At 47.9% G+C, this 26,462-nt stretch overlaps 1 protein-coding gene across 4 annotated transcripts; it reads right to left on the reverse strand.

The window, feature by feature from the left end:
* Positions 1-1,035: 1,035 nt before the first annotated feature.
* Tmem9 (transmembrane protein 9) lies at positions 1,036-19,211 on the reverse strand. Of its 4 annotated transcripts, none has more exons than XM_027417495.2 (6): positions 19,126-19,211; positions 18,605-18,706; positions 17,541-17,632; positions 12,437-12,545; positions 8,894-9,025; positions 1,036-1,982 (listed from the first exon to the last, which is right to left on the reverse strand). In XM_027417495.2, exons 2-6 carry the CDS (start codon positions 18,668-18,670, stop codon positions 1,830-1,832), a joined length of 552 nt encoding a protein of 183 aa, XP_027273296.1. In that variant the 5' UTR covers positions 18,671-18,706; positions 19,126-19,211; the 3' UTR covers positions 1,036-1,829. The 4 variants fall into 4 exon arrangements, with proteins under 4 accessions (XP_027273296.1, XP_027273294.1, XP_027273295.1 ...); XM_027417493.2 differs by having other exon boundaries at positions 18,596-18,706; XM_027417494.2 differs by lacking the exon at positions 19,126-19,211 and adding an exon at positions 18,962-19,099 and having other exon boundaries at positions 18,596-18,706.
* Positions 19,212-26,462: the final 7,251 nt, after the last annotated feature.

Raw genomic sequence — 26,462 nt, forward strand, 5'->3', positions numbered from 1 at the left:
TCTGCAGGACTTACCTGGGACTCAAAAACAGTGCTCAAGGCCTCTTCCCGGCAGAGGGGCTGGAAAGGAGGTCTGGCAATTCCAGACTCCAGATGAGTTTCTGGCAAATAAATGCACTCATCTGCTTTTATGAAATAAGCACATCAAAATCTCAAGATTCCCAGTCAGTGATGAGCCCTAGGAGAGGCTGAGGAAACACCAGGCTAACGAGCAGCAGAAGGATGTAACCAACACTGGTTGAACCTGTGCCAGCTGTGCGTTCATGATCGTGTGCCTGTTAGCCCCACCTAGGACTTTATGCCAGTTAAGGACACCTGCCCAGGGTCCCATGATCAGCTTATCGATTCCATATCCACTCTATGTACCTTCTAGAAGTCATACCCCTTCCTTCAGGGCGCAGCACTGAATTTCAGCAATCTTTGCAAACTGAAACTCCCACCTCAGTTTGTTCTGTCTTCAGCCCTTAGCCAGAACCCAAGGCTTCACAGACATCTTCCATGCACAGGGACAGCCCTGAAGGACATTGCAACTCCAATCCAACAGAATGCTCCTTATAGGTGCCACCTCTGTGCTTGAGTCTCTGACACCTCCCACCACGCACATTCTGGGCTGAACTGGGCTGGGCTCTGCTGTGCGTGCGGCTACTCTGGAAGCCAATGACTCTTCCTGCCAGGGCACACTTTTCTTGACCACCCTCTTAGTCCTTCCCCTGCCTGGGTTTTGCCTTGGGACATTTTCCAAGGAACACATTTTATGTGCCAGTACAGTATGAGAGTGTCATCAGGCAGGCACTGTGACGTTTCAAAGGTAAAGCAAACGCATCTTCCAGAGGCCAGCTCACTATGTCTCCTTGTGGTGTGTACAGGCACAGGCAGTACCCCAGCAGGTGACAGAGGCAGCCCTGGCTTTGCAAAGCTCTGCCTCTGCCGGAACCTACCTAGGACAATGCTCTGCCCCCTATATGGGACAGCACACCTAACCAGATCACTTGCACTACACTTTCTTATGAACCCATCTCCCTTGAAATCTAAAACATTTGAGAAATAAAACAATTTAATGGCTTCCTTGATTTACAGACAACAGAAAGACAAACATTTCTCTCCATGCATGGTACAATGAAATTCAGGGACACGTGGTCATCCAAGGACAGGAGCCATGGTATTCAAGTCCCCTGCTCAGCTCCCTATCCTATGGTCCAACCTGATGGCTCAGCAGTCGCAGTCACTGAGGAGTGGTGGGAATTATGCTGGCATGCCTGGGCACTGCCGTGCATTGGTGGACCAGGAGCCGAGGAGAGGAAAGGAGGCTTCCAGTTGGGTTTTGGAGACCACCATGGGTCAGTGGCACCAGAACAATTCCTGAGGCTGGGGCCAGGTCAAGTAGGAGAAAGTGGGAGTGAGGATCATAGCATCCTGGAGCACAGGTTCAGTGCTGGGTACCCACAGAGTTCTTGATGACACAGCTCCATCTCCCAAAGAGCAGAAAGATTCCCCAAGATTTGGAGCTTGGAGGAGTGGAGAAGAACAAGAAGGGGTGGATTGCACCCAGTCTTGTGGCTACCTCAAATGTCTCTGTTCCCTTCTGCCTTGCCTTCCCTCCCCTACCACCCCGGAGACCTACAGAGATACTAGAGACCAGAGACCCAATCACTCTCCCTAGTTATAACAGTCGAGTACACTTCTAGAGAGGGAGGAGAACAAATGCCATGGGCTTTTGAAGGGAAGACCCAGGGAAGACTGCAATGAGGGAAGGGAACTGGCCACTGGCTCTGTCCAGCCCCGGAAGCTGGTTGCCATGGCCTGGGTCCCTGATGCAACCGTGCCAGACATCTAACTGAGCATCTTGTGCCGATCGAAGACTGTCTTCCGCTGCTCCTGCACTTGCAGTTTCCACCGCTGCTGAGCACCTTCCACTCGCTCCAGGACAGTGTTTGCTCGGGGTCCTCCAATGGATGCAGCTGCCGCCGCCATGGAGCGTGCATCCTGCATTGGAAAGAGAAAGGAAGTGATTTGGCATGAGGATGGATGGGTCAGATGATCTTTAAAGTCTGGTGTAGAACCAAATGTCCCATGAACACTTTTAAAGTCTGAATTCCCCAAGTATTGTGGGCTTCATGAGGGCCTTGCCTTGTCATCTGCAGACCTTGACAGCGTGCCTGGACAGAAAAGCTTTAGTGTCTTCAAGAGTCAGAAGGAGCAGTTTCTGGGGCTCTAGTTATTCCAGCAGAGCTGGCTCAAGTCTAGGTCACATCGTAACCCCACAGGCTCACTTCTCAGTCTCAGGAGAAGTACTGGTATTGGCCTCAAGACCTCACTTATATAGGCCAAGGCTTCAAGGCTATGTACCCAATGCACAGGACTGGCACTAAGCTATGTACCCCTCTCCTAACTATCCTCCTGCCCAGGGGACAACAGGAAGGTCAGGGACCAGGGCCTGGCTACCCTAAGATCGCTCCCTCTTTTTCAGGTGGGAGAGGGGCCTGTTAAGGAGCTGCAGGATCTCTTGGAGAGGGCAGTTGGGCAGACGGACAGGTGGATGGATGGACAGACACACTCCTATACACAGGTACACAGGCACACACATAGACACACACAGACACAGACACACAAACACAAACACAGAGACACAGACACACAAACACACAGACGCACACACACACCCAAGCTTGCTCCTCCTGGAAAAGAGAAGATGGGCCACCATTTAGAGTCTGGCAGGGGTGGAAATCTGGGGCTCAATCCCAGCATTCCCATTTCCAGGGCTGCTGTGGCCATGGCTTGCTTGGCAGCTCTGCTCCTCCTTAGCCTGTCTCCCCGTTCCCCCTTCCCCTTTGCTCTGAGACCCACTTCACTTCTGTCGTCAGTCTTCCCTTAATTATTACCCCTCTGCCTCTGAAGCTCCAGAGCCCATGCATTTCCTGCAGGACCCAAAGCTGATCTTTGGGGGAGAATTAGAGCCGAGGGCCAGGCCCACAGCCCATGGGGATTTCCTCTCCAGCTCTCTCCGCCTCTCATCTCCTGCCACATGTCTCTTAAAGGATTAGTGCACCCCTCTAAGCCCAGAGCCGCCCAGTAAATGCAACTTTACTTCTAATGCCCCGAGCTGGCATAGCTTCTGTCGCCACATGGCTGCCAGGCTGGAGAGCAGGGCGGAGCCCGAAGGTATAGCCGAGCTGGCAGTGCAGAGGGAGAGGTGGCTGGCTTGCAAAGGGATGGGATAGTCTTACCAGTGAAGCACAGTTTGTCTTGCGCTCACTTGTTTCTAAGGTGACTTAGAGTCCCTGGGAATCCCTGCCCAAGACCCTGAGTGGGGCATCATTGTCAGGCCAGGTGAGGCCCAGGCCTGTAATGCCAGCTACTTAGGGAGTGGAAACAGGAGGATAGCAAGTTTAAGGCTGGTAGGGACAACTTAGTGAGATGCTGCCCCAGGATAACCCATGTTTAAGGAGCTGGGGATGGGTCTGAGCAGTAAATAAAACACTTGCCTAGCACACATAAGGTTGTAGCAGCATGCTAAACCCAAAAAGCAAACCCAGACAAAAATCCTAGCCATGTCTCATAAAACCCCTTTAGTAACCGAATGTGCTTGAACACCATGGTATGACTAACGGATGTGCGTGTCACAGGGAGATCCATATGTCAAATGAACTGGCAAGCACAGAACGAGGGCATAAGTGGCCTCTCTGGGAGTTCAGCATAGTGCTGCCGACTTAAACAAACCTGGCTTTGGTCCCTACCAGATACATGACCTTAGGTGAGTCACCTCTCAGAACCAATGTCTCTACACACAAGAGGGACACCGAGGCAGTCTCAACGACACAGAATGCAGAAACTTTGTCAGCTTCTGGACATAGTAAACATTCAAGTTCTGTGTGAGGAATCTCAAATACTGGTTCAGGGGCCCATCAGAAAATGGGCAGGGGAAGGAGTTAAAGCAGGCAGACTTCTGTCAGAGCAGCTGCCTCTAAGAGTCACCATGGCCAACACCTAACTCTGTTCCTCCTCAGGCTGCCTGCACTGCCTGAGTGGCCATAAGAACACAGCTTGGCTCAAATTGGTCTTAGCATGGATGTGAGGTTGGAGTGGGCACCAAAGGGCGACCAGCCTAGGAAACACCTGGCCTACCAAGACCCCAAACCAGATGTGGGGGCATGAGGGGCTGCTTTCCTCCCCACTCATACTCTTGTCCATTCTAGGACCAGTGTTGCTCTGGAGGGCTCTGGCAAATCAGTGTCTGGATGTAAAACCGGGAGAGCAGGACTAGGCTCATCTGGGATAGATCGGGGACGGTGGGAAGGCTGCAGCTCTGCTCTTGGGTTGTCTGAGGAAATGGGAGCCAGGACAGAGCCAGAGCAGGGCATTAAGGGAGTGGGTTACAGCTCACTGCACTACCACAGTTCCAATTGTGGGTGCCCATACGACGTCTCAACCAACCACTTCCAAGTGGGGGAAAGCTGCTGTCAAGAGGCTCCGCGTCCCCATGGCTAACAGTCTGACTGAAAGGTATTAGAGCATCCATATCTATTCCCAAGAAAAGACCCACAGAGGGCCTTACTCCTGCCTGCTCAGCAGTAGGCTGACAGGTGATTGTGGTGGGTGGGTGTGGGGCAAGGAAGTCATCACCTCTATGCCTTCTCCCTTCAGGGCTGGGTCTGAGGAATGCAGGGGACGGTTGGGGGGGTGGAGCCCCACTCCCACCCAACCCCCCACACGCAGTGGTAAATGGATATGCATGATTCCCAAGAGGTCCCCAGGTAACCAGACCAATGTGACCCTGGCAGGCATACACCACCATATACCATGCTTTCTCAGTCACTTCACAGGGCTTACTTGTGGGGTCATCTACTGGCAAACAGTTAATGTCACCTCCACTGTGAACAAAGCAACTTAGACTCTGAAGGAGGAATCATCTTGTACCCAAGGTCACATGGCTGCGTGGGACCATGTTGAAATTTGCACACACACTGTATTTCCTGTCTTAGGACTCAGTAGCTATCTGTCTTTGGCTGGTTTTTCCCAAGAGGAAATCATATGGACAACCAAAAGAGCAGGAACAACTCACTCCGGTTAGATCAAAGACAAGTGGCAGCAGGTGACTTGTGGCCAGAGGCCCATCTCTCCAGGCAAGAACACTCAAGTTCCTGCAACAGCCTTCAGTGCCTGATCCCAACACTGACACTGAGGTAAGAGCTACTGTGTCTACTCCAGGTATAGAAAACTACTCCCTGAGATCAGTAGCAAGGACAGTGAGTAGAAGAGTGGGACCCCAACTAGGGCTACCCTCAAGTGCTGTGCAGTGCAGCCCCAAGATGTTCTAGAAGCATCTCTTGAACAGCCATTTTCCTATTCTATTCTATCATCAGGGTGAGGGCCACTGGAACAGCTCGCACCAAAGTTTTCCAGACCCCGGGGGCCTAGGGTTCTCAGCACATCCCACGCAACCATCTGTGAACAGAAGATAGGCCCTTCTTCAGAAACCCTGGTCTCCTCTTAGTCTAGCCCTCTATGTCCATAGTTCCCACCATCCTTATTCTTGGTTTTTGTTTTCCTTGTACACTCCCTCCCACAGATCTCAGAACTAACTCTATCCACGGCCCCCACACTGGGGTGAGAACTTTGAAGACCCTGTCAGAGCTCAGGGGTGAGTGGCGGAGACAGCTAGAGCCACAGAGAAACCCTCATTTCTCCCTCTTCAAAGGGGACCAGTTCTGTACATCTAAAACAGCTCTGTTGCCATTTCTGTCCCCACAAACATACTGGCTTCCTCTTTTCAAAGGGCGTCTGAGCCCAGGGATTAGGCCTAATGCCACTGGAATCCGGGGAGGCAGCGCCCAGCAGCCAGGCCCACTGAGGCTCTGCCAGCATTTTCAAAGGGAACACAGCAGGCTTTCATCTCCTCTGTGGACAGGGCTGTGCTATGGGGGGATGCCTCCCTTTCTTTGCCAGGCTTCCTACCCCTAGCAGAAGAGCTCCTACCTACAGAATTGGAGGTGAGGGAGCCAAGGAGCCCCTAATCCTGACAAAGATTCTGGCTATCAAATCTCACCTGTGCATAGGTGCCAGGCTCCTGGGAGAGGGGAAGGGAAGCCCCTGAGAACACTCTTCTTTCTGAGGCCATTGGCTGTATAAGTTCACATGACCTTTCAAGGACCCCCCTCTCCCCCTCTCCCCCCCAGGGCTCACTCCAACTTTCTCTTTTTTGAGCTGAAAGTTAAAGTCCCTCTGGGTCAGGGGAGGCCTCCTTAGGGAAATACTGTCCAGGATACTAGTCAGCCCAGAGACACAGCCAAGGCCCTGGCTTTGTAGTCGCTCAGGAGGCAACCATGGGGACCTTCCTCCCATGCAGACTGTGGGGGCAGTAGACAGTCTCTCACCATCCAGGACTAGAGTTGTCAAACGTCCCTGTAAGAAGGCACCCTTAAGCCATTTCCAGCTCAGGGCCCACCATCCTCCCTGACAAGGTACAGAACTCCCTCTCCCACCAGCCCTCTGAGCTGCATTCAAAGTCCCTCTCTGCTAGGAAGCCAGCCCTCCTAACGCAGAGACCTCTTTTACTAAAGATGTCCTGTTTTACCAGACCTTAAAGAGGATTTTCCCAAGGTACCCAGCTTCAGAAAGACTGTCATACCACAAAGTCATCTTAACTGCCTGCTTGTGTGGCACTGGCCCATGCAACTGGTTTTGGCTGTCTTGGGGCTGTGGACAGGCCAAATCTCCCCACAGTATTGCCTGTAGGATTTCAGAACACAGTGGGAGAGGATGGGAGCCGCTGAGCCACAGGCACCTATGCCTGGACGCTATGCAGAATAACAGGAAGTCAGGAGGTGGAACAGGGATGCCATGTAATGAGAACACTGTATTTTCTGTTCATTTTGAGGGTACTCATCCTGAAACTAATCCTGTGCATCCATCCCCACCCCAAATCCTATGTGTTGGACCAACCAGAGCAAGCTGACTTCAGGTCAGAGCCTCCAAGAAACTAAATACAATGCTCTATGTATTAGAAGCCTTGGGTAGGAGGCGGCAGGGCAGGTATCCTCCTGCCTGTCCTCTACAGACAGAAAATGAACTCATAAGCTCTGCCTTAAGGCTGCCAGTGACAGCCCGCTGCAGCCCTTATACGGCTAGAGAGCAATCCTTCATAGAGAATCCTTCCCACCAGGCCAAAGTGCAGGCAGAAGAAGCTACTCTAATTCAGGTCCTGTTCCCGGGACCTGACCACATCCTCAAGGCTCCCCACACATAGGCTCCAAGCGAGGAGGAGAGAGGCCTAGGCGCAGACGTAGAGACGGCAAACTACCCTTCTCCTGGCTCCATATCTAGGATGGCAGGAGACATGGCAAGGCCATGCCCAAGAGCCATGCATTCCTAGGGAATCATGGCGCAAGCTGTGTAATCATCGGCTGCATCTCTCAATTATTCCCCGGCCAGGACTGCAATTACCACATTACCCCTAATCGCCCCATGTTTATTAGTGATGCTCTCTCCTATCAGAGCTGCTATTACCTACATTAATAACTGGGTAGGCAAGCAAGCTTTCCTCTCAAGCACAGACCACCCAACTGTCAGGGCCACCACCTCCCTAGTCCCACCTCCAGGGGGATGAGGCTCCTCACCTCTGCTCCACCTTTGGCCAAATCCATGCCAGCAGGAGGCTGGTGGGAATGGCAAGTTCCCTGTGCCTCCCAGACTGTCCTTATCCTCCTGGTCTGGGCTGGCCTAGATCCTACCACATGGGAAGCTTCACACAGACCCGAGTCTCGGTGCCCTCACTTTGGATTTGAACTTGCCTTTTCTTGTCTCCAATCCAGAACTTTAAAACCTCTAAAACTGTAATTGCCTAGTGCAGCTTTGCCTAGGCCTGGTCACCTCCAGTGACCCACACCTCACTACATTAAAAGGGAGCCCTCCTCGTTATCATTCAACTGCGTCAGAACATTCCCGACACGGTCCTCTTAAATCTCCCATTCCAACCTGTAGGCCCTTCTGTCCCCTGGGCCAAGCTCTTCTCTATCAAAAACTGACGGCAGCAGGCATGTTCTGCCTTTTTTTTTTTTTCTTTTTCTTTTTCTTTTTTAAGCTAGCCAGCCATCTTCCGGTTCTTTAAGGTACTCTTCCAGGTATCAGCTGACATGGCTGAGGCGCATTCCCACCATGCGCTCATTTGGACATACCTAGGTTCCTGTACCATGTAGTATCTAGGCCACAGGGACAGAGCTCAGGGACCTTGTCCCTGGGACAGGTATGTAGCCAGCCTGGTACAGTGGTTCCCATTTCCTTATCATATAAAGTCAAACCCCTTTAGTTTGATATTTACTGCCTTCACTAATCTGGCTGAACTTCCTGGCCAGCTCTACTTGCCACCACTTCTAGTACCTATCCTAGCCTAAGAAATCCAAATTCTGCATTTGTACATGGTGATGCTGGGGCACCGCCCACCTGGCCCCTCTGGCTTCTGAGATTCAGCTTCTGCCTCCAGCCCCCAGGGCCACGCTTTGAAGTGAGCAAGCACTTGACAGATGTTTGTAGAATCCCTGAACAAAAGCATAAACCTGCAGCCTCCAAGTCTTCCATATACTTGTCAGCAGCATCGTATCATGTGTACCTACATGCAAGAGGCTCCGGAGGGGGGGACCACCCTCCTCCCCCGCTCCTAGGCCCAGCTTAGTAACGCCATGTATTGACCAGGTGCCAGGTACCAGCTGCCAGGTAAGTTCAGGGCCACCACCTACTACATCTGGAAGGGCAAAGGGCAATTTGCTGCCCTATCTTGGTGAAGTATGGGAAAATGGACAGGGAAAAGCAACCTGAAGATGGCAGGGGCAGGAAGGAGGGGCACCCCTACTTTAAGGCTTCGCCTCGAGACACACATGCTGGGAACTCCGGGCCATGGTTACCTCATTTTCCTCTTCATTGTGCAGCTGCTCAGTGTAAGCATCCGGCTTTCGAATCAAGGGGTCCACCAGCATCAGGAAGGCCATGTAAAGGAGGAGGGCCCCTACCACAGACAGGTAGATGACAATGATGACCTAAGGAAGACATCAGCCTTATTCTGTGATCCAGCATTCAGATCAGGACCCCATTTCTAGTCTTACATTCATGCTGGCTGCGGGTGACCATCAAGTTAGACATTGGTACTAAGAGGGGGTATGGACCTGGAAGGAAGGGGAAACGGCCCACACCACAGGCTCTAGGCTAGCCCAAGACAGTTCCATGACAAGGAACATTCCAGCAGGAACCAAGATGACAGAAGAAGCAGCCTGCTGCTGGACACCCAAGCTGGCTCTAAAATGAGATGAGAAGCAAGGGTCAGCTGGCTAAACAAGAGCCTATACCAAGGAGCAGAGACTCATGAGAAAGTAGAGCAAGGACCAGCTGAGAAAACCAGAGTAGAGACAAGAACTGTAAGCCGGGGATCTCAGGCTGGGTTCACTGTGGGTGCAAGACAGGAGTGGGACAGCTTGTGTCCTGAGAGGGTGTGCGGGTCCACGCATAGTACGTCATTATGCAGGGATGGGAGAATAGCAAGAGGTGATACCCCGAGGGCTGAGGGTGGGGGAGGCATGTTAAGATGACTACTTCACCCACCTCCCACATATGGAGCCTTCTAAGCTAGGGTAATTGTGTCTCGTGGAAAGGACAGATCCAGGCCAGCGAGATGGCTCAGCAGATAAAGGTTCCTGCCCCCAAGCTTGATGACTGAGTTTGATCTCTGGGGCCTACATGGTGGAGAGAACTGACTCTCATAAGTTGTTCTATGACCTCCACATGTGTGCTATGACACATGCACATCTATCAAATAAAGACATAATTTTGTTTATTTTTGTTGTTTGGGACAGTGTTTCTCTGTGTAGCACTGGCTGTCCTGGAACTCACTCTGTAGACCAGGCTGGTGCCAAACTCACCAATATCTGCCTGCCTCTGCTTCCTGAGTGCTGGCATTAAAGGTGTGTGCCACCACCACCAGGCTTAAAGACATAAAAGTTGAATTTAAAAAATTAAAGGCTTGGTGGTAATGGTGCATGCCTTTGATCCTGGTATTCTGGAGGCAGAGGCAGGCAGATCTCTGTGAGTTTGAGGCCAGCTTGATCTACAGAGTGAGTTCCAAGACAGGCTCCAAAGCTACACAGAGAAACCTTGAAAAACCCAAATAAATGGCAGATTCAAAAAGACTAATAATTCAGTGTGAAGTATGGATACTCCATGACATTTAGTGGAGTCCCTACATGACATTCAGCACTCATGGTCTCTCTATCCTGTCACTAATCCCTCAGTTGTTAGGACCATGGAAGCACCTTCACTCAGCCAAAGTGGCTGTGATCACCACACTGGAACCACAAGGCCAAAGAATTCACCCAGGACCGCAAGGCTAGTAAATGGTAGAGATGACACTAGGCCCAACTTTGCTGACTCCACCTCAAATGCTTTTTCTACCCCCTAAAACGCCTAGTCATTGCTGATTTCTGATCCCAGTGATAGCCCTGACTGTAAAAAGGGGTTTAAAACAAACCAACCAACTATGGGGGCTGGGAAGATGTCAGGAAAGTGCTTGCTGTGTAAGCTTGAGGATACAAGTTTAATTCCCCAACACCCACATAAAAACAAAACAGAGCAAAAAAACCAAGCATGATGGTATGTGCCTGGGGAGTAGAGACAGGGCTTGCTGGCCAGCTCATCAGCTGAAATGGTAAGCTCCAGGTTGTCTCAAAAGACAAAGCAGAAAGCAATTCAGGAAGACAACCAAAGCTTACCCCCGCCTCCACACATACATGGATACACACAGAAAAAGGAGAATCTTAGACCATTTAGCTTGATCCTCAGCTTTATCAAAAGCCAAGCGCAGCTGGATTCACTTCCTTCTGAACTGGGGCAGCAGTAGCTGTGTTCAGGCCCCTTTAACAGAGCAGACACTCAGAACTGTTGCTTACAGCCAAAATGGGGCAAGGAGAAGACAGACTACACATGTGCTTGGGGCTCCTAGGTGGAATGAAATGTGAGAGATTGTGAGTTTGTGCTCATATGTTCCATGCTGGAAGCACCTTCTCTTTCACACAGGGAGGCAGCAACACCAGGCTCTAAACTTGGGCATCTAGATGGTCTCTAGAGGGTGGGACCTAGAAAGGTAATTCAGAATCAGGGAGGGCGCTGGCTCAGGAGAGGCTGCCCCAGGCAGGAGAGTGAGCAGAGTTCAATCTGCACAGGCTGACAGGGCTAGGGAGGACAGACAGCTATTTTAGCTAAAGGTGGAGGGGAATATAGGGAATTACAGTCCAGACAAGGCAGGTAGGAGGCACACTGTGAAGACTACCTGCCCCCCCCCTTTTTTAAGATTTTATTTATTTATTATGTATACAAGATTCTGCTTCCATGTATATATCTGCACACCAGAAGAGGGCACCAGATCTCATAAGGGATGGTTGTGAGCCACCATGTGGTTGCTGGGAATTGAACACAGGACCTCTGGAAGAGCAGTCGGTGCTCTTATCCTCTGAGCCATCTCTCCAGCCCGACTACCTGCTTTTTAAACACACCTCAAAAGCAAGAGCCCAAGGGAGGACTTGGTATATTTGAATTATTTCTGATGCGATTTCTCAACTTGTCAGAGGACAAGCTTAAGAGGGTTGGCTTCATGGCCTCTAGACAAGGTCTGATGAGTCCTGCCTGCCTAGTGACAGAAGAATGGACAGGGCTTTGTGGCACCCTTCTTCATTCCCCTTAGGGCAGCCATATTTATCACTTCTGTCTTCAATTCACCCAGACGGTTAACAAGGATGAGGTCCAGGAAAAAGTAGACTGGAGTCTGATGCCCAGTACCTCATGTGGTCATGGAGGCTTTCTACAAGAAGAGGACTGATCTTGGATAACCTGCAACCTCCCTAGGAGTCCATTTCTAGTCCCAGCACCGTGCATCATACCCAGATAGTCAGGCACCCTGACATGTACTCAGTCCTGTCTCTCTAGAGGGTTAATGGAGTCTCAAGAAACTCCAAGTTCTTTTTTTTTTTTTAACAACATGAACTTTCTTCTTCTTTTTTTTTTTTTAAGATTTCATTTATTTAATATGTATATAACATTCTGCTTCCATGTATATATCTGCACACCAGAAGAGGGCACCAGATCTCATAAGGGATGGTTGTGAGCCACCATGTGGTTGCTGGGAATTGAACTCAGGACCTCTGGAAGAACAGTCGGTGCTCTTAACCTCTGAGCCATCTCTCCAGCCCGAAACTCTAAGTTCTTAATTCTCACTGCATGGAGATGCCAGAGAGCCCATACCTCAGCCTCTCGCGCAAAGGTGTAGGAACCAGGTCCCATCTCTGCATACTGGCTTTGGAATGTTAACAAAAAAAAACAAAAAACAAAAAAAACCAACCAAACAAACAAAAAAAAACCATGGGACAGGGCACATGCATGCATACAGCCCCCAAACCCCAGCATACCTTGATGGTGGTGGTGCTCCGTTCCTCGTACCTGCACTCGCAAAGCAGGCAGTAGGCTTCCACATCGTGGCCAGGCACTGGCATGGGCTCCACCACATGCAGGCAGTTGCTGCAACACAAACAGGCAGGGTTGACAAAGGGCCTTGAGGTCCAGCAAGCAGGTGGCAGGGTGCTGAAGGGGTAGGAAAGGCCATAGACAGGCACTCCCAGGAAGGGCAGAACCCCTTTCCCAGCCAACGGTCTGTCCAGTGTATCTTGGTGCTAGCACCATACTCATCGATGGTCCTAAAGCCCCATGCTCAGCTGCCTTCTCCTTTTGTGCTGCTTCCCCCGGTGGCATCATCTGTTCCAGCAGGTTGCACTCAACTCAGGGGTCTCCAATCTCAATCTCTCAGCAGGCCTTCTATCCTATTATACAGTCATAATTTTTAGGTCCATTGATGACTGCGATCACCACTTGGCTGCCCCACTGGAGCCATAAATGCCACATAGGCCCCTGGTCCTCAGTCTTGCACACTGGCTGTGGGATCTGTACTTCTGAGATGGGAGTAGCAGAGAAGAAACTTGCAGTACCTTTTCTGCCAGACAAGTCAAACCTGGGAGTTGTCTTTAACAGTACTTTTTCTTCACTTGCAAATCCACCAAATACCCAGGATTTACACCCTAAAAATGTCTAAAATCCACATTCTCTATTCCCTCCCACCGGTACATCTCAGCTGAAGTTCTCATGATCTTTCCCTGGTAAAGTCCCCTCTTTAGTCCTGCCTAGAACTACCTTCCCATGGTGGCCAAGTGACAGTACCAAGTGGCCATACCCAAGTGGAACTCCTGTCACATCATTCTTCAACTTAAAACCAACTGGTGCCTCCACAGCTCATCCAAGGCCCAGGCAAACGAACTGTTCTATCAGGTCTTCACAGCCTCTCTCAGGTCCAATCCACAGCCTAAACTGCCACTCTCCCTACCCCATCTTAGAGCCAGACTGACCTGTGGACTAGTCTCAAGGGAGTCACATGAAGCTTGGACTGTGTGGCTCCATGAATATCCTTCTCCACACAGATGATTCAACCCTAAGGCCTGACCTCCCATCCATACTGCCAGTTCCCCTGCCTCATCCCCACCACACAGCTCCTAACCCTTGATTTGTACTACTCCATCCAGTATATATAAAGTCCCACGAAAACAGAAGTTATATCTTACATGTCTCCATATCCCTTGTGTTGAGCATGGTACTGGCCAGGGCTCAGTGAGTGAGTGCCAAATGCTAAGAGTGAGTTCCCATGTCACCAGCAGTGCCCCTCAGCAATGTGGGCAGGTTTTGCATTGAAATGAGGGAAACAAGTCCAGGACAGAAAAAGTGGCAGCTCCACCATGCTTGTGAGGCTTTGGCCACCAAGTGTGGTTGACTCCGTCTCAGCCAGGCTTGAGCCTGTCTGTGCAGTTGGGCCTCATTCCTGGACTTCCTTGGATCTGCAGGTTTCTAACCAAAAGACCTCAAAGGAAAACCACTCTAACTGGGAAGAAAATAAACCCCTCAGAGGTTCAAAAAGGTGAACCAGGCATCCTGTTACAGTGGGTAGTTAGCCCACCTGTCACTGTGTGTCCCCTATCCCCTTGTGTGAGATGCTGTGGTTAACACATGAAGACCCAAGTCACTTTAAAAAGGTTCTTCCAGTACTAATAAATGTTCTGCAGAAGTCAAAAATGGCTTCCTGAATATAATCAGGCCTGATAGTTACCTGCCAGTCAAGCTGTCGGGCTGAGTTTCTGAGAGGCCCCAAGGATACTCAAGAACACGCATTGGCATAAGAGTGGAAGGTCCTTTCAAAGACTCTATTTCTTTTTAAGGCTAGTATGTGGCCCCCATCAGTTCTCTAGACCCCTGAAGATCCTGGTTCCACCTCTGGGTAGCAGCTCTAACAATCTATCTCCTACAGCAGTAGGTGTCTCCTTGCTGTTCTTCAGGGTACTGCCTCTAGGCCCTGCATGTCACCTTCTCTGGGAATCACTCACAGACAAGGCTAGTTTCCATTGTTCATCATGAGCTAAACACTATGATGCACACCTGTAATCCTAGTGCTCAGGAAACTAAGGCCAGGGAATCTTGAGTTCAAGGCTGTCCTGAATTTTTTGAGACTGTGTCTAAAAACTAAAACATTGATCTCTCATCGTTCCTGCCCAGAGTGAATGCCACCCTCCCTTCTCTAGCAATTAAGCCTCTTGGGGGCAGAGTCCTCCCTTTCCTGAGCCACATGGGGCTCTGGATCAGAAAGGCTACTCCATGGCTACAATAGGCACTGTGAATGCCCCTACACGTCCAAAATGTAGTGTTAGAATGCCATCTTTAGTTCTTCAATTTGGGACCCTGAAACTGAGGGAAATAGTCAGCAAGGGGATATGGGAAACAGTAATATGGGAACCATCCTTTTTGGTTCTCTAGGGAGTCACTGAAACCCTACATCTTTCTTGTTTCCCTAAAACCCTACATACTTTCTTGTTTCCCTAAGAAAGTTTTCCTTCCTAAGAAAGGGACCGGGCAGGAAACATTTCAGGAAGAACAAGAAGGAGAAAGACAAGCTGGGTACAATTCTCCACTCTTCTACTTAGACTGTGATGTCAGGTGACTTACTTAACTTCTCTGGCCTGTCTCTTCATTGATAATGGAAGCTAAGCTTGATTGGTGTCTTTCAAACTGTGCCCTTTTGGGTAGCATTAGAAGTGCTGTGTAGGAGGCAGGTGGTGGGTAAGGAAGGGTTTGCAGGACCACTCAGTCAGTGAAGTTCTGATTTCACACCTCACACAGCGTGTGATCCCTGACAAGACTGTGTTTGTAGAAGGATCCTACTTTAACAAGTCAGCCTTGGGACTTGTCTGTGAGATATTTAACAAACCCACCGAGAGGGCCTTTTTATATGCCTGTGATTATATACTTTCAATACTGGATGGCAGAATGCCAGAAATACAAGAATACACAACACAGCTATGACACTGGGTGCTGACCTCAATCTGAACACCAGCAGGGGACCCTTGGGACTCAGGACCTGAAGACTCAGATATCTCTAACTCTAGCCCTACCACTAAGATGCTAGGACCAATGTCTATCCCCACTCTACCAAGGGGTGCCGAGTAAATAAATATGTGGTGGCTCTCACGCAGATCAGTGCTGTTGGGCCCTAAAATCCTGGGGTCTCACCTCCAAGCATCCGAGTCTACCTGACATGCTGTGCCATAGGTTCTCCATGTGAGACTGCTCACCAACAGCCCCCAAGTCTTCCTCCAAAGGGAAGGGACAAACTGCAGCTTGAAAGGCTTAGGCCAGACCCCATCCTCTCGGCAAGCATTGTGTTTCCAGGACATCTTATAACCCCCAAGACAGTGTGGCTAAAATTTGCCAGTAGCAGAATCTGCCTGTGTGAAGGAAGTCGAGTCAGTGTAGTGTCCCTGCTGATGACTGGAAGCCGCTGGGGTCCCTCCCAGACCTCCACTATTTTAGGATCATCAGGTCAATCAAAGTACAAGAATGAGACTAGTGTTTTAGAAGAAGGCCCTGTTTTCCAGGGCTATAGCATAAATTTGACTATATAACCTCTAGGAAGGAATAATAATACATTATTATTATTATTATTATTATCAGCTAACATTTATATAGCACTTAGCATGTGCAGGTATCACTCTAAGTGCTATATAAATTTACATAAACACCAACACTTCATACTCAAAGTAATACCATGCTTTACTCATAAGGAAATCAATGTGAGGCTGGAGAGATGGCTCAGTGTTTGAGACCACTGGGTATTCTCTCAAAGGACCTGGGTTTGATCCCAGCACCACTGTTTAAAACTTCCCCTTCCAAGGGATCTGATGCCTTCTTTTGGCCTCCACAGGCACTGTATACACATAGTGACCTGACAAGTGGGCAAACACATCCACCAATACATAAATATATACATAAAAATTAAGAAAGTAAACCAAAGTACAGTGGGGATTAAGTAATCTAAATCACGATGAACAAATGAAAAAGCTAGACTTGGGTCCAGAAAAGTTGGATCCAGAGTCTAAACATGCACAAACACTGGCTTTCAGAAAATTCAACTGCTACGAATCTGAAAACTCTCAAATGTGCTCTGGATCAATGGCATCATGAGCACCTCAAGGACTCCAAGCAAAGGTTACTCTTCTGACAGATGCTACCATATTTGCTGAATCAAAATCTTGGCAGGAGACTGTCGGAACTGCAAATTTTCTTAAAGCGCACCTAGTGATTCCCTGATGCACAGGTAGTAGCAACCTTGGCCCCCACCCCCATTCACTGCATACACCTTGACCTTACCCCGTGATGTCTTCAAGGATGAAGCTTCCCATCCTTCCAGCACTGGCAATGTTTCCCTCACTCACACTGAGGCTGACTCCCTGAAGCTGTCATCCCATCCACTGGCCTTCCGTCTACACTATGTGATCATCCCAAGCCTTCGTGGTTCCAATCCCAAATGCCCCTTCCCCTCAGCAGCTGTTCTCCCAATCTTGAACATTCACGGAATGTCCCCAGGTCTCTCCCTTTTCAGGGAGATTCTAGCTCCTTAAACTATTCCTTCTAGAACACAGTATTTATTCTTCCTTTCACCTTCACATTCTTTACCTGAATGCATTCTTGGTTATTTGTGCTTTTTTAAGTAAGGGGCTAAGAAATGAATTCAAGACCAGAGACACAAGGAGCACAACGTAAGATCTTTGTTTGGACCTGAGTCTATGCAATTATAAAATGGGAACAGCATCTACTCTATTTACATTAGAAGGTTGCTATGAAACCAGCAAAGCACACAGGTTTGCAAAAGTACCGAGGTATATACTATGTACACCTGCCCCTCCCACTTATCTACCACCACTCTTCACATCAACTGAAATCGAAAACAAAATCCAACACTGCCCCCCCCAAGCTGTAATTCAAGATCCCTGGGTTTTGTTATCAAATGGTTAAGGACAAAATATTCTTTTGCAGGCACTCCACAGAAATGGGTAATTTATCTCTAGAATAGGAAGTCTAGGAAAGCCCTGATCATTTCAGCCAGGTGATTGTGCCAAGGGCCAGCCATTTACACTGCCTTACCAGTCCTTCTGAGACACATTCTGGTTGTAAATGTGCCCACTGATGTTTCTGTAAGGTGGACAAATGCATTTGCACCGGATATCCTCAGAGCTCTGGAAGAAAGACAAAGAGTAAATAGCAGGAAAGACCCTGCCTGGGTTCAGATTCTGGGCAGGCTAGCACACTTCAGTTTTGTGTCCTGTTCTGTGAGGTACATATGTATGCTTTTGAATTTTCCCATCCCCAATTCAAGGAGGACTATCTCTATAGGAAGGCTGCCACATCACAGGGGCCTCAAGATAGGAACCTCTCTGGTATCAAAAGAAACAGAAGTTGCCTGAGGCAGGACATACAGCAAGCAAAGTGACAGGCCTCAACCCTGAGGCCCACACTTGTGTATTTTCTGTCTGGTGGGGTAGGTGGGCCAGAATTCCCCCCAAATCTGTCTTAACTCCCTAGGTTAGGATGGAGGAAGGGTTGAATAAAGAAAAGTGGGTGTTTCCATGGGCAGGCTCCCTCCAGGAATTCCTTCAGGGCAAAGAAGCAAGCCCTGCTACTCAATATCTTGGTGACCCTCAGAATCTAAAGCCATAGGACCTCTGTTACAAAGAGAGAGCATCCAAACCCAGCTGCTGGTCCTCCAGCCCTAAGGAATGGGAGCAATCTCAGGAGTGTACCACGAAGCTGTGTCAGCTGGAAGCAGAAACCACCATCTGTGCATGCCTTTACACTCAGAGAGCACTTTACAACGTTATGTGATTTGATTATCCCCAAATAGAGCAGCAGATTCGAACACAGCTGTTTTTACTTAGGGCAAAGGAAGACATGGAGAACTTGGGTAACTGCTCTAAACAAACTTTCTTGCTTGTGGGGAATTCCGCCGAGGGCCAGTCTGGTCTGAAACCTGTGCGGTGTGGTGCTCCAAACCCTGTGTTCCCTACACCCCTAGGGAAGGCCTGCAGCTTGCCCCAGGTAAGGTCCTCCAAGTGTGGTCCTCGGGTGGGTGAGGGGCAAAGAGTGGTGCTGCTAAAGCCCCGCAGGCCCGGTGCTAGAGCAACAAGGTGCTGCTGGCTCACCTCCCTCACCTTGTTGGCTTGAGCTGGGGGCACCAGCAAGCTCCCCACCACAGCCACCAAACACAGCAGCTTCATGCTTATCAGGCTTGCTGAGCCAGCAAGACTAGACGCCTAGGGGGATAAAAAGAAACATGGAGTCGGAAGAAGGGAAGGTGGTCACAACACAGCTCGGCCCCATTACAGCTTTGCCAGACGACGCAAGGGGGCTGAGTTCCAGGATTCCTGGGCCTTCTAAACCTTTCGCTCCCCAAGTCCAGCTCTCAGGAGCTTCCCGTGCACGAGCAGCGGGAGTCTTCTGGGGTTACAGCCTCCCGGAGCCCCCAGATCCCGTCACCAGCAGGCCCCGCTCCTACCCTCGCCTCCCACCTCTCTGCCTCCACTGCCCCCGTAGCGCCGCTCGGGACCAACGAAAAGCCCCGATTCCGACTGCCAAGGGCACTGCACACCCTGCCTAAGGATTTGGGGCGGCCGGGAACCCCCAGTGTCCCTGCGACCCCCGGCACCCCTCCCCCAAAGCGCGGTCCACCAACCTGCAAGCTCCGCCGCAGCCTCCACAGACCAGCAAGCCCCACCCCTCCAGTTTCTATTGGCTGCTAGAGCCGCCGCTCAGCCCAACCTCGCTAGTCGTCAAGACAACAAGTCCCACCTTCGCCTGGTCCTGGAGGCTCCCACTCTAGGGAGAGGAAGACATTTCTCTACCAGGACCTAGCAAGAAAAGGGACTGTCTGCCTTTCCTACAGAGAACCGAAGATCTATCTCGGAGGGTCCTGCCAACTCCTCCCAGAGTGCTTTGTTCTTCCTCGCGTTATACTATCTTCCTGTTTCAGGGAAAGCCTTTTGGAAATGAAGCTAGTAACAACAATAACAATTTAAAAACAAGATCAAGGTTGATTGTGCTTATTTACAGTCTGAAAATATTTAAAGAGCCACATGTTTTACAGGGAACTAAAGGACCCAGTCACTATTACCCCCCCCCCCCCCCACACACACACACTAAGACAACAACCTAGGGAGAATAAAACAGGGTTAGTAGGTGTGGTCTGCAGGGGGCTGTGCCTCATTAGCCTACACTGGCTCTAAAGACCTGGCAAATTGAGACAGTGCAGCAAAGTGCAGTCATCAGAGCCCAGGGCCACTACAGTGAGGACAATTGAGCTTTGGCCTCAGTCCTTCAGGGAAGAAATCACCTGTGTTACCCCAGAGACCACGCCTTCCCTCTCTGGGTACCAGTTTCTTTAGCTAAGAGTCTCTTAGGCTTTAAGGGATTGGGGTTCCTGGATGGAGGGATAGTCGCATGACCAGAATGTAATTTAGCAAGGAGAACCATGTGCCACAGAAGAGTTTTCCTCCCCTGGCATATTATTGTGTCGGGTCCTATGCTAGACACGCAGGCTGTTTAGGGGAGGGTGGAGGCAAACCTTGACTCTGCTCTTGTAGAACTTAAACACCACAAAGAAAACAATGTTTAACCAGCTGTTACAATTTAGGATAGTAAGAGCTTTGTTGTTGGGAAAAAAAGAATGCAATAGCTAGTGGGAAAGTTAGACCACGAGCCAGGAGAGCCCAGGATGGCGGTGAAGCTTTGATGGTAAGGTAGCAAGGAGCTCTCTGAGCTGTCAGAGTGTGATAAGAATACCAGCATGGCTATCAAAGGTCCCTGTGCTACTGCCAGAACCTGTGACTGTGTTACCTTGTAGCAGACTTTGGGCCACCAGCTCACAAAAACATAACAATACAGAGACTTACTATTAATTATGAAATCTTGGTCTTAGCTTAGGCTTGTCCCCCTAGCTCTTATAATTTAAATTAACCCATTTATTTTCATCTGTGTTCTGTGGTGTGGCTCTTTACTTCATCTCTCTGTACCGTCCATGCTGTTTCCTCCATGTCTGGCTGGAGACTCCACTTTTCTTCTTCCCAGAATCCTCTCTGTCCCCAGAAGTTCTGCCTAACCTTTTCCTGCCTAGTTACTGGCCATTCAGCTCCTTATTAAACCAATCTCAGTAACACATCTTCACACACTGTAAAATATTCTGCAACATTATCTAGCAAAAGGACTTTGCAGAGGTGATAGTGATACATTTTATTAAGGCCTTTACAGTAGAGAGAGTATATTGAATTATTCAGGCAGGTCCAATCTAGTCAAGTGAGACCTTAAGAGAGGAATTTTTTTTTTCTGGCTGTAGTAGAGAAAAATGTGGCCATGTGTCTGGTGATCTGTTGCTGACTTCGAAGGCAGAGGAAAAGGATGTTGTTGCCTTAGAAAAATCAAAGAAGTGGCCTTTTCTAGACCATTTAGAAGTCTTTTAGATCCATACCTTGATTTTAGTTCACTGTCACACTTAAGACCTACAGAGATGAAATACAGTTGTGTTGTTTTAAGTCACAAAGTTCGTGGCATTTTGTTACAATAGCAGCAGGTAGAGGCAGAGGAGGAAAGGTACAGGGTGGTGCAAATACATGAAAATGCTTGCAAGAAAAGAAATGGCTCCGTGTGGGTCTACTTGTACCTGTTTTTATCTCAATGATCTTAGCGTGAGTTTGCCTGTACAATCCATACTGGAACAGAGGGACTGTGTTCCTACCCACCCCTGTCCCTCCTGTTGTGTTCCTAGGTAGAAACCTGATGGCTGTCATCACCCCTAAACTGTGCATTTCTCATAGGGATCAGTTATATGCCCTTACTTTCCCTCTAATACTCAGCAAAGCTTATCTGTCCAGTGTCCAATAGCCTCCAGCTGCTAGGAGATGGCGACCTTCCTCGGATGGCATTAACAACCACACTTGAGCCACACTGCAGGATCATCCTACCTGAATAGAAAATAAAGCCTAACAAATGGATGCCAGTCATTTGTGTGATGTGGAAAAGGTCAATAGCTGGGGACACAGTAGTCTTTGATCCACCTATTACATGAAGTTGCCATTCTGCCCACTGATGGCGGGTCAAGTACACAGATTGTGTACCATCCTCAGATATCCTAAGTAAATGTATTGTTTCTAAACAAAGCTGAATTTATCAAGATCAGAGAAACTGGGGTACTGGGCAGAGGTGTTGTTATGGAGTTTGTGACCCTAGTGAAAAGACCATAGACTCCATCCAATTATAATTAAAAATTTATTGACTAACTGTTAGCAGGATGAACAATCTCTGGGCCAAATTTGAGTTTGGCCTGCAAGAGGGATATGAGGAAGGACTTTTGAAGGGGAAAACCACATGAAGAAACTTCAATATCTATGTAAGACAGTAAAAACTGTTCTGTTCTACCAAGTTTAGTGGTAAAGGAAACTCAAAATAATCTCTGGGTATCTGAGTAGCAAGTTACAGAAGCACAAATAGTAGTTAGTCATATCATAACAAGTAGATAGTCATGTCATGGCTATATATTTTTGGGTGGGGACCACCGAGTCAGGGTTACAGAGAATTTATCTTCCAGAGACTAGAGTCAGTGACAAATGGCTGGTGGATTCCAAGATGGATGCCTAGCATAAACGAAGGTTCTTTAGCCATAACAGTGGCCTGCTTGTGTGATATTTTGATCACATTCTGACAATAAAGTTTGCTTTGAATCAGAGGGCAGAGCTTACTAGCTGACCAAAATTAACCACAGCGGTTTTAGAGGACTGGGGACAGATAGAGAGACAGGAAGTAGTAGGGCAGGACTTAAATAAGATCTCAGTCCTTTTTTATGGAAGAATGGAAGAGACAGGAGGTCACTGGTCACTTCTCTGATTTTTCAGGTTCTTACCCTGATATGTGACTTAAACTTCTTTATTGATCAAGAATAATTAGGTGAACATGGGGCACCATTATAGATGTCCCTGTCATTAGGTAATAATATACCCTTCTTGGGTCTTTGATGGAGTTAAAGACTAAAGAATTAGACTTAAAGTTTTCCTTAATTATGATAAAAAGTAAATTAAGTATAAAACTTTAGATTCATAAAGATAAATAGACTATTTTCTCTAACTTTGTTAAATACAAATGGACTGGACTGGATAATTCTTACTTGATAACTGTTTTTGTTATATATAGTTTTACTGTGTTTAATGTTAAAACCTTCCTTTTTAATTAGACAAAAGGGGGGAAATTCTGTGGAATAAACTTTTGCACATTGTGAAGATTTGTCACACAGATAAGCTTAATAAAGGGCTAAATGGCCAATAGATAGGCAGGTAGGGGTTAGGCAGGACTAGCAGACAAAAAGAGAGGACAGGGGAGAAGAAGGGTGGAGTCACCAGCCAGATTCAGAGGAAGCAAGAGATGAATATGCCATGCTAAGAAAAGATACTGCCACATGGTAAAACACAGATAAGAAATACGGGTTTATTTAAGATGTAAGAGCTAGTTAGCAACAAGCCTAAGCTATTGGCCAAGCGTTTGTAATTAATAATAAATCTCTGTGTGGTTATTTGGGAGTGGACTGGTGGGAAAGAAAGGTCTGCCTATTGTCCAGGCATCCTCTCTCAGTGTCTCAGACACATTTCACTCTCAACAGCATCTCACTAATGTGATCTTTACCAAAGAAATAATCATCCTAATTATGCAAATCTTGAAACAAATTCTGCCCAAAGTTTAATAAATGGTATGAACCCTCCAGTCTATTGTGTATGCATACACAGAGTCATAACACACACACACACACACACACACACACACACACACACACACACACACACCCTTACATTTCAGCTGTGCACTTTCCTGGCAATCACTCACCAGGCATCATGATGCCCACAGCCTTAGGTCAATGTTTCCTTGTCCACTGTCCTATTTTTCTTGGCTCAGCTCTTTTCTCTGCACATGTCCTTCTAGGTACAGAGTACATAAGTGTGAGATAACAGCTTACTTTGGGATTCTAATTTTCTTACCCAAGCCAAATAGTTTGAGTTTTTAGTTTGTATTTCAGCTCACACTAGCAGGCCAGAATGCTGTTATGCTAAGTCTATGGAATCAAATTCACATGGTCTGTTTCTACTTGAAGGGACTCCTTCTGGAGCACTATCCACAAGCCCTGTTTTTTTCTGTGGAGAGTTTTTTTTGGAACAGCAGCTTTTAAACATCTGAGTCTCTCACATTCTCTTACACTCTTAAAATTATTTAGAACTCCATAGACTGTTTATGAAGGTTCTACTATAGTTTCACTATCACAAGGAAAACAGAAAAATCACAAGTATTTCCTTCAAATTGAACACATAGGCACCTTTTGATAACCTGAGGGACAAGAGTAGCATTGATTTACATTTTGCTGTTGTTGTTGTCACCCCTTTAACACCTGGTTGAATGTGTGATGCATCAAACCTTAGAAAAGCCCCATTGTATGCTTGGAGGGAAATCAGACAGAAAAGGGCAAATTACTTCTTCTAGGGGAAAAAGTTTTCTATTTGTGATTTGCCTGAAAGTCTCTGGAGACTCACAAAGGTCCCCAAGCTGCTGGCTCAGACGACTGTTAAGTTTTCTATGGAAGATGATAACCTATGTCCTTGATGAGACTATTCCATGACAGTAGTTTTCAAACTACATTTTAGAAAACACGTTCCTAGGGATGTTATCAAGGAGTGTTACTGTAGGTTGGATGCAACCTGTGTGGGGAAATGTGCATCCTATGAATAAATTAGTGTGAGAACCCTTAAGGTAAATTTCATACACATATTTTGCTTTTAAGACTTTTTAGATACTTCAGAGTGATGAACACAATATAAGTTTCTTAAGCTATATTATTACATAATAGTGTTTGCCTATAGTTTTTTTTTTCATTAACTGTATGTAGGTGTGCATGCATCTATTTATTTTCAAGTTTTTTGTTTGTTTTTGTTTTTGAGACAGGGTCTCACTATACAGCCTTGGCCATCTTGGACCACCACATGTAGATTAGGATTAGATTAGATCTCTGGAACTAGCAGAGCACCTACTTCTGTGGTAGGATGCTGGAATTAAAGGCATGTGCCACTATGCTTGGCTTCTATTTTTTTTTTTTTTAATTTTTATTTTAACTTAGCCTTGATGTGTTTACCCGTGAACTCTAACTGGATTCTTGCTGTTGGGAAATCACAGGTGCATGGTGTCAACAGGGATTAACTACTACATGATTTAATAGGGGGGGATTGGCTGTTCAGACAGCTGTGGGCCACCAGCATGTCTTATAAAAATACAATTTGTATGGGCAGATGACTAATGTCACTTATATTAGCTATGCCTTGTTTTGAACAACGTTCTTTGAATTTCTCTAACTCAGCTGATAGCAGCCACCAAAGGCCTCAACAAAGATTCCCAGCAGGGGTCCACCTCAGCAACCACCCACTGTCACAGGCCAGACACATAAGTTTTCAGACGTTTTACTCCTTACAGACTGAAGGGACTATGAGATAATGTTTCTAGAGACATCCCTTACACATACGCAGGGAACGTAGAAGGCATAGGCAAGTGGAGGTGGGGGGTGGGGGGTGGGCACAAGTATGCTGTGGTCAACACCTTTAGTCCATGGTCTAAATATGTTTTCCACAGAGTTTTAACGGTTGAAGCAGGCAGGAGTTCCAAAAGACATCCAGTTATTGGGAGGCAGTCACTGTGGTGTGTTTGCATAGTCCATGCAGGGTCTGATGGTCATCAAAGTAAGCCAGTAGAGCATATGGAAGTGTCCTACAGGGAAGTGGTCACCAGTAGGTGGTGGAACAAGACAGGTATCCAGATGGAACCCTGAGGAACTGGGGTTTGAAGTAACTAGAAACTGTCTGAGGTCTCTCACTGAGCCCTGCCTCTGGTGTGTGAACATCCAACTTATATTTCAAATGGATATGGAAGCGACATAAAAGTATACATATTTGCCACACGCCTTAATGAGTAAAGTAAGTCAGGCTACTGCTTAGTCATTGAGGACTTCACAGAAAAACAAGTCATGTCACATATTTCGGTTTTTCTTTCACTTTTCTTCATGGAGACCTAACAAAAGTACAACAAAGTGCATGTGCTGGCCCCAGGTCCTCTGGAAGAGCACCAGTGCTCTTTACTGCTGAGCCATCTCTCCAGCCCCATGAGCACAGTCTTCACCGTCCACACTCTTGCTTGATTCTGCCTTCTGAACTTCCACTGCAACCACCAGTTAAATTATGCTCAACAGCATCCTAGGATTTCTCTAGCCTGCATTTCTGAACTTTCCCAAGCAAGTTCAAAAGGTGCCTGAACTACATTCCCAAGCAAAGCTACAGCAATGACCACAGTCCCAGCATTCCGTGCTACTCAGATTGCACATTACTGCCCTTAACATGTGACATAAACACACGAAAGTGGGAAAGGTCAGTTTTAGATCATGATTTCAGAGGTTTCAACGCCACAGTCCTGAGTCCCACCCAGTGTGGCCCATGGTGAAGAGAAATGCCACAGCAGAGGGATGTGTAGAAGAGAAGGCTGTTGACATGGAGAGTGAAAGGGCAGGCTGAGGGAAGGGGGATGACTGGACACTAGCTATGACCTTCTGTGGTCTGCTCCTACTGACTCCACCCAGGCCCCATCTCCTGAGGTGTTTTTTTTTGTTTTGTTTTGTTTTTGGTATTTTCGAGACAGGGTTTCTCTGTGTAGCTTTGGAGCCTGTCCTGGCACTCACTCTGTAGACCGGGCTGGCCTCAAACTCACAGAGATCTGCCTGTCTCTGCCTCCCAAGTGCTGGAAATAAAGGCGTGCGCCACCAACACCCAGCCATCTCCTGAATTTTAAACCACCTCCCTGCCACTAGCTGGGAACTGGAGCATTTAACACATAAGCCTGGAGGGGGCATTTCTGATCTAAACCATGATAAGGAGGGATAAGGAGAATACCAGAAAATGGAACATTGGATTAAAAATAAATTACTTCCTGGTTGAAATGAAGGCTGAG

Source organism: Cricetulus griseus, chromosome 5 (genome assembly GCF_003668045.3).
Source record: "Cricetulus griseus strain 17A/GY chromosome 5, alternate assembly CriGri-PICRH-1.0, whole genome shotgun sequence".
Classification (NCBI taxonomy): Eukaryota; Metazoa; Chordata; class Mammalia; order Rodentia; family Cricetidae; genus Cricetulus; species Cricetulus griseus.